The 7,480-nt window shown below is 46.1% G+C and overlaps 1 protein-coding gene across 1 annotated transcript in view; it reads right to left on the bottom strand.

Annotated features, from left to right (window-relative positions):
- Nucleotides 1-549: 549 nt before the first annotated feature.
- Nucleotides 550-7,480, bottom strand: part of lyst (lysosomal trafficking regulator) — a 53,789-nt gene continuing 46,858 nt past the window's right edge. The window contains exons 41-54 of the mRNA XM_062429987.1: nt 7,159-7,403; nt 6,743-6,809; nt 6,484-6,640; nt 5,815-5,955; nt 5,485-5,702; nt 5,170-5,400; nt 4,886-5,075; nt 4,651-4,787; nt 4,420-4,518; nt 3,796-3,935; nt 3,593-3,690; nt 3,350-3,506; nt 3,186-3,257; nt 550-3,069 (exon numbers count right to left, since the gene is read on the bottom strand). Of these exons, the coding sequence (XP_062285971.1) occupies nt 2,931-3,069; nt 3,186-3,257; nt 3,350-3,506; nt 3,593-3,690; nt 3,796-3,935; nt 4,420-4,518; nt 4,651-4,787; nt 4,886-5,075; nt 5,170-5,400; nt 5,485-5,702; nt 5,815-5,955; nt 6,484-6,640; nt 6,743-6,809; nt 7,159-7,403 (2,091 nt within the window). The 3' untranslated portion in view covers nt 550-2,930. The remainder of the gene's footprint in view (nt 3,070-3,185; nt 3,258-3,349; nt 3,507-3,592; nt 3,691-3,795; nt 3,936-4,419; nt 4,519-4,650; nt 4,788-4,885; nt 5,076-5,169; nt 5,401-5,484; nt 5,703-5,814; nt 5,956-6,483; nt 6,641-6,742; nt 6,810-7,158; nt 7,404-7,480) is intronic.

Here is a 7,480-nt window from a genome sequence, read left to right as displayed (position 1 = left end):
GCATGCAGCAGGAGGGGGAAACCTCTGTATGACGATCAGATTCAGGCTGTGAGGAAGGGAGCAGTCGATCAGTGGACCAGGAGCTGCAGCAGGGCGACAGACGGCGTGTGCTTCTACTGTACAAACTGGCCCTAAACGCACCGAGGCTGCCTATTAGTCAAATTGGGATCTGCCGCTTTTCTAATTTGCTTTATTGCTGCAGAAGACACCAGAGATCCGCAGGCTTCCCCTTTTCATTTTTACATCAGCTTTGACATCACCCACCCCTCCCCCCCCCCCCCCCCCCCCCCCTTACCTACCCCCATAGTAACTGATGGGCCTCATCCATAACATGCTCTTTGGGGGAAATTGCATCCAGATTGAACATCCTATATGCACCCATCTCTCTTATCCTATTAATAATAATATGGCTCATTTTTATGGTTCTTATTGAACATAGTAATTAATGCATCACCTGTTTCATCTAGAGATTTCCTCTTGACTTTCATGCCCCTTAACGCACCTTTTCCCAACATAAAGTAAGAAATTGACACAAAGGACAAGGTGTAGTAATATTTCTTCAAATATTTATATATATTTATATATTTATAATATACTTGTAACTTGGTTTGTTCATACATACACTAACGCACATATATACAAACAAAAAGAAACATAAAACACGACCTTTCAGAACTCAGTCCATGTTGCTGAACTGCAAAACCAGCTCAGAGAGGTCAGTTAAATGAGGACAACACAATTTAAGCAACCTAAGACAATGATCTTAAATTATGCATAGCTTAAGATATCAACAGAAAAATATTATTTCCTTCATTATCTGAATGCACAAAAACATCATCTGTCATCACATTTTCCTTCCTGCTTTTTTGCCATTTTCTCAAAAACAAACAAAACAAAAACATTACCATCTCACATGTGGAGGTTCAGGAGAAAAGAAAAGTTGTGGGTCTCGTAGACGCACAAATGTAAGCATGAAAAACAGTAAACACAGTAACATCATGTCTTGACACACGGGAGTCAAGGGGGGCTGAGGAGGAGATCCACACAGTGACACAAAAGGAATGACGTGACAAAATAAGAAAATATTCCCTTTCTCATAAACAAGTCAAACACAAAGTGTGAAATGTAAGATGGCGTTTTCATCGCAGAGGGCTCACCGCAGTCACAGTCCAAAGCAGAACAACTTGTTTCACAGCCGTGTTCAAACACATTCCTGATTTTTTCCCAATTATAAACACGATTTAAAAAAAAAAAGATCTATTGCATGCAGTCTGTGTCTGATATTGCTTTCTGGATGAGATTTATTAGTGGAATTAATGTTAAGACCACAGAGTATTGGCTCCTCTTGATTTAAAATTGTAGCTGATTGGCTGGTGGGCCAATCTGAAATGTATATATAATTTAAAGAAAAGTGCCTTGACTACCATTTCACACACAATAATGGATGAAGTGAAAGTGCAGTAAGTTGAGTGGGAATGTAAAGAATAGCTGCATGGATCTGTTGGTGGGTTAAAGAAAGAGACGTTTGGTCGACTGATTCTCAGCCTGATCAGTGTAGTGTTTAAAGAAACAGGGAGGACGATCATGTGAGCTGCAGAAAAACCTAATCAGTACAGGAAGCTCTACCTGCTCCGACTCTGAGTCTCCTCAGCAGCTGGAAATGATGCCCTTCACCACACCCACCAACTACAACCTGTTTGTAATGCTGCCCAGGTGCCAAGCGTGCCTCTTAGATCAGCGAGGAAGAGGAAGCGTTCAGGAGACTACTCTCTGCTTCGTCTCAACAAATGAAAACACTTTAAGCATATAAAGCTGTTTGTTATTTGCTTTCTCAGGATTTTCAGCGAGCTCTATGAAATAGTGAAAGGGTGTAGTGCATTTTGAGAGGCGGACAGGTTTAAGACAGTAAAACATTACAGAGGCAATGCAGGTAAGATTAGCCTCTGTGGTGTTTCTAATAAATAAATGAACATCAACATTTCTGAACGCAAAAGGACGATTTCAACCAAAGCAGGCCTTCATGAATGAGTATCATGACAGTAAATGTCACATCCACATATGCAGTCAAGGTCGGCATAATTCTAGCATGCAAAAGTAGGAAAGAAAAACAGGCAACACAAGGAACAATTCAGCCAAACGTCTCCTCCCATCCCTCCACTGGGCGCAGATACAAAGTGATGCAGGGCCACGACACTAGTGTTCAGACTTGAGTGGAGCAGACAGCCCAGCAGAGCGACGTCTCACTCCCACAGAGCGGGGACGTCTCCCGGTGACAGACACGAGGAGGGGCTCCATCCCTCCCTCCAGGCTACTGCAAGCGTCAGCAGGACACGCACGCCGAGCTCCGGCAGCAATCTGTCAACCGGTGCGCTGTGGGAGATCCCTGCGCCGCCCAGGTGAGAGATGGGGGTCCTCGCACTTTGGGATCTGGCTTTTTTTTTCTTTTTTTTGCCAGGCGATAGCAGCTTACCAGGAAACAGCAAAATCAACATCGGGTGAGGATCTTTGCACAACAAAAACTCAACAGACTCAACAGCGGGAAACAAAAGAATAAAAGACTTAACAAACCAAACGCACTTTCAGAAATACAGTTTGTATAAAGTGTCCATTGCAGCCTCAGCCAGATCATTCATTGCCCCCAACATTCAACTTCAGTATGTCTATATTATATATATATATATATACATATATACATATAATACTATTTTCATAAAGCTGGGGGTGTCAGTGGTGGAGTTTGCTCGACTGGGGATGACTTTAGTTAAAAGTCAGGGGGGGTTCAGATTGAGGCCATGCTGACACGTCCCTCTCCCTGTGGGTGGAGGGAGGAGGAAGAGAAGGAGGAGAAGGAGGAGGAGGAGGAGGGGGGCTCCTCTTGCTGAAGCTGGAGTGAGGAGAGAACTGGACAGTTGTAAACATCAGACACACAGTCAGCCTGCAGCATAGCTGCTTAAGAAAGAGTAGAACATGGGCAGCTTCATGCGCTGCTGGTCCCGCCGACACCACGCCATCACCGTACCCTCACTGTTGGCGGTGTAGAGGTGGTGGCCGTCACACGAGTACGTCAAGCTGAGGGAGACAGGAGAGATTATCATCAGAGATATGGCCACCAGCATTACCACCAGACCAACACTGAATATTAACATGCCATTAAACACAGAGTAGCTCTGAAGATAATGCGTTACCTGATGATGGGTTTGCTCGACTTGGGAAAGGTGATCTCTCTCACTGGTTTTAAATCCCAGGTGCTCCACAACCTGGACGATAAGAATCAGATGCGTAAATAATTAAATAAAATGATATATCGAGACAAACAAAAAAGAAGAACAAAAAATTAACTGGCACTCACCTGACTACCCCGTTCTCCAGCCCTCCAGCGATGACGTTGACCGACACGCCCTCTGGCTGGTTAGAGAAGGCAACAGAGCAAATGATCTCTCTGCAGTGGACGTGACCTATGAGGTCGCCATTCACTGTCCACAGACGTAGGTCGCTGCCTCCGCCCACTGGATGCAAAGAATCGGGAGCCACGTTAAAAACATACTGGATGCATCTTGAGAAGTGATTTCATAAAAAGGAAAGGGGTCCTCACCTGAGTCACAAACTGTTGCGATGTCGCCTGTTGTCTCGCTGGCAGAAACCGCCGTCACCGGGCTTTTGTGGCCTGTGAGACTTTGTACATAACAAAGCCTGAAGAAACACAGAAGAGCTCAGAGACCATACAACCCATTTCATATTTAAGATTTCCCATCACACGTACTGTACAAAAACACACATCTGACACTGTAAGCTGACCTGTTGAGGTCCCAGAGGATACAGGTGCCATCTTGACTGACACTGATGAGGATGCTGTATGGTTTGCAGACAAACAGGCTGGTGACTTCTCCCGTGTGTCCGTACAGGTGAACCTGAGATTCCACCTCCATCTCTGATGGCTGCGAACAATTTTAATCAGACACATGTGAGAAACCATATACTGAACATATGCAGGTGAATACTTGCAGGGTTCAACTAAATCGAATGATAACGTTGATGAAATGTCTCGGTTTCCAGAAAAAACATCTTCCATTTATCAATCTCCAAATGTTTTTTTCTAAAAAAGCACAAATCAATTCCTGCAACACCCTTCAGCGACACAGAAACAGGAAATCTAGTTGGCTATTGGTGGGGACCGATGAAAGTCTGAAAGCCTCTCTGATGACTGAACTCCCAGACCCCTAATCCCACTTGTAGGCTCGGTGGAAATGTGTTTCAAGGGCAACTGTGATGTGACTAATGAAGCTGAGCGTTTGAGCACGGTGAGGCTCTATAAAGAGTGGTGGGGGGGAGGTTGGTGGAGGGGGGGTAATGGGAGGTGGGTGGATTGGGTGTTGATGTGGAGGCGGAAGGTTAGAGGGGGACGTCGCCATGGAAACCCACCGTGGTGCTGGTGAAGCGGTTGCTGTAGGCGGTGATGACTCCACACTTGCTGCCCGTAAATAGCTGGCAACCATCGGGCACCCAGGCGCAGCTGGTCACCTGGAGGAGAGACAGACACACAGACTGATGGTTGGACAGAGGAAACGAGAAACCCGACAGCTTTTTGATCAATCCTCAGTATCCGGTTGCGACAAGTAATTCCTTTCATTAACGGGTGCAGCTTATGTTCACCTGGTGAAGTTGTGAGCACTGAATGAAGTTGATGGGTGGTTCGCTCTGCTTGCTCTTGAGCCTCAATATATTGTCAGCGTAGCCCCAGCTCAAGATGGCCGACCACTGAATGTCTGTGCTGTGCATGCTCCGCACACCTACAGAGTAGAGAGCATAAAATTAATGAAGTCGGCGGGACAGCACAAAATATCCTATCATGCGAGCTGATTTGTGAGTGGCTGGGTGGGCGTCCTACCTTGTTCCTTGCTGTAAATCATCATGAGGCAGAATTTGCGGGACAGGCCACAGATGGCTCGTGTTGGCAGAGCCAGCAGGGATCCGAACCTCTCCCCGTGAGGCTGACTGAAGCACACTACCGGGTCCGGAGCACTGGGTGACCCCACGTACTCGCCCCACTTCAGACCTTTGATCCATGGTAGTGGGCTCTGTGGGGGAGGAAGAGGAAGTTACCAGGTGAGAGGCAGATCATTTTATAGACGCTGCATTAAGTCATGTCTCCGCCATCACAGTGTAGATTACCGGGCAGACTATTTCTTTGGTTTGTTCTCTGGTTTCTCTGAAGGCCAGCTGGACCAGGAGACCCATGGCTGCCGGCAGCTCCCCCTCTATCATGAGTTTGGGCCCGGCCTTGCAGATGTGAGAGGCGTTGAACAGCTGTCTGGGTGTCTGTCCGTACGTTTTGATCATGGTCTCCAGGGCCCGTCGCTGCACTGGGTCTTCTACAGCTGAGACGTCCATGCCAAAATAGGTCTGTGGAAGTCGATATGAAAACTGATGTCAGCAACAACAGCTCCCAACATTTTTCCAATCATTTTCTAATATGCGGGTACTTACAGCCGGGTGGAACACATTGATGGCCTGGACGGCAGCTTTGCCTTTCTGCTTGAGCCCAAACACCAGGTCGATCCACTGGCACAGTGTCTGGGACACTTGGTCAGACTCCAGCGCTTGCCGGTGGATCAGGATGAACAGACGTGGGTCATTGCGAGCCCAGGGTGGCAAATTCACATGGTTGACCCTCTCGCTGTTCTGACGAACCCCAAAATCAAAACCTGAAAGATAACGGTGCTTGTTTTTTTAAACAGGAACTGTGAAAATGTATGAAGTTACAGAAAGGTAGGTTAGAAGGGTAAAGGATGTTAAAAGGAGTGTAAAAATAATTACCCTCTCTGTTGACCAGGAATTCTGGGAGGTAGAAAAACTCTGGGATGAGTTCTTTCACATCAGTCATGGACTCGTAGGAGGACAGGCGCCACGTGGTATTCATGGAGTGAAACGTCCGGTCCGGGATATCAAAGCTCTGGTCTGATTAAGCCCAAAGACAATCTAATTACTGATTCGACTCACTGATTGAAAAGATCCCCTTTCATGACCTTAGACACCACGCTTGCTGAATACATTTACGGTCACATAAAAAGATGCCTCGCAGGATCAGAGAGAGAGACAGATGAATGAAAAAAATAATTAACACGAGAGGAAGAAATAGAAAAGAGAAGGGGAAGGACGAGGAGTTGATCAGAGAAAGAAAGTGTAAAGACAAAGTAACCTTTCATGGCTAATACTTGTGACGCAGCATGTGCTGCTCAGTTAGAGCTGAGATCAGGATGTTCCAGCATTTGGCACTAAAAGCCTCACCAATCAACCAAGACGGAGCTGTCAGTGTAATGTAGACAGGTGGCACTCAGTGGTGCTAAAAGCTTTTTGGAGATGTATGGTAATTATCTGCTGTTAAAAAGCCATGGGTAGTCAGTCAATTAACATTTACATAGTACGACACAAGCTGGAGACTCTATTTTTCGTCTCTCTTATCTTTAAGGATGTTTTGACACTCACCCTGGTAGGCGAGGAACATCTTGGTGAAAGGCGGCATTCGGACCAGGAAGTGCAGCACGGTGCCGCTGTTGGAGTAGTGGGAGCCGTAGTGGTAAGGCTGGACCGGAGGCATGGGGTCATCTTCTCGAATGCCCTTCTTGTATTCCTCCTCCAGGTACTGTCCAGGAAAAAACACAGACGAACACATGTTGGAGTGTTTTCTTACAGGAACATCCAAAAACACTCAAGTAACACATGCAGGAAACACAACGAGTCTTACTCTGTAATTATCCACGTAGCGATCCTCTTTCTCTTTGGACTGGACTGCGATGGGTTTGCTCAAATTCCTGCTCGACAACAAAAGAAAAGCGAAGCGGCAGTGAACCATGATGTTCACCGGTGACAAATGACAACAATTCGCCTATTAAAAATGATTCCCTTGTCAAAAATCTTCACTTCAGAGAGGCCTTATTTGTCATCCAGTTCATCAAACAATGGCATAAAGAAGAATATCTGAGAGCAACATACAGCACTTAAGACATCTTCCTCAGCATCTACAGAAAATAACAGCTTTTAACACCTAATATTTAATGCATTTATGATAGAGAAGGTGCAAATTTGCCGTATAGTACTTGTATATCAACATCATACATGATAAACCCCAAAAATCAAAAACCTTTTCACTCGCGCACTGACCTGTATATGTTTGGGTCCTGCAGGTCCACCGTCTCGCTGATGTAATCTCGCAGAATGAAGGGGAACACCGGGTACTGCATGAGGTCGTTGAAGGAGCGCCCGGCGTGCTTGTTGAGATGCGTGAGGTACTCAAAGTTGGATATCTGACCTGAGCCCCACAGCTGCGTGAGCGCCGTGATGTTCCCGTGCTCAAGCAGGTTGGGCAGATCGGATGTCAAGATGTTGTGGTAGACGTCGTCACGAAACTACAAAAAAAAATACAAATCGTTATCCATTACCGGTGTCGGGACTGAAGAGATACACGGAAAAAGAGATAACTTGA

This window comes from Scomber scombrus, chromosome 12, assembly GCF_963691925.1.
Source record: "Scomber scombrus chromosome 12, fScoSco1.1, whole genome shotgun sequence".
Lineage (NCBI taxonomy): Eukaryota > Metazoa > Chordata > Actinopteri > Scombriformes > Scombridae > Scomber > Scomber scombrus.
Note: the sequence above shows the minus strand (reverse complement) of the source record. Positions and strands in the feature narration are given on the sequence as shown.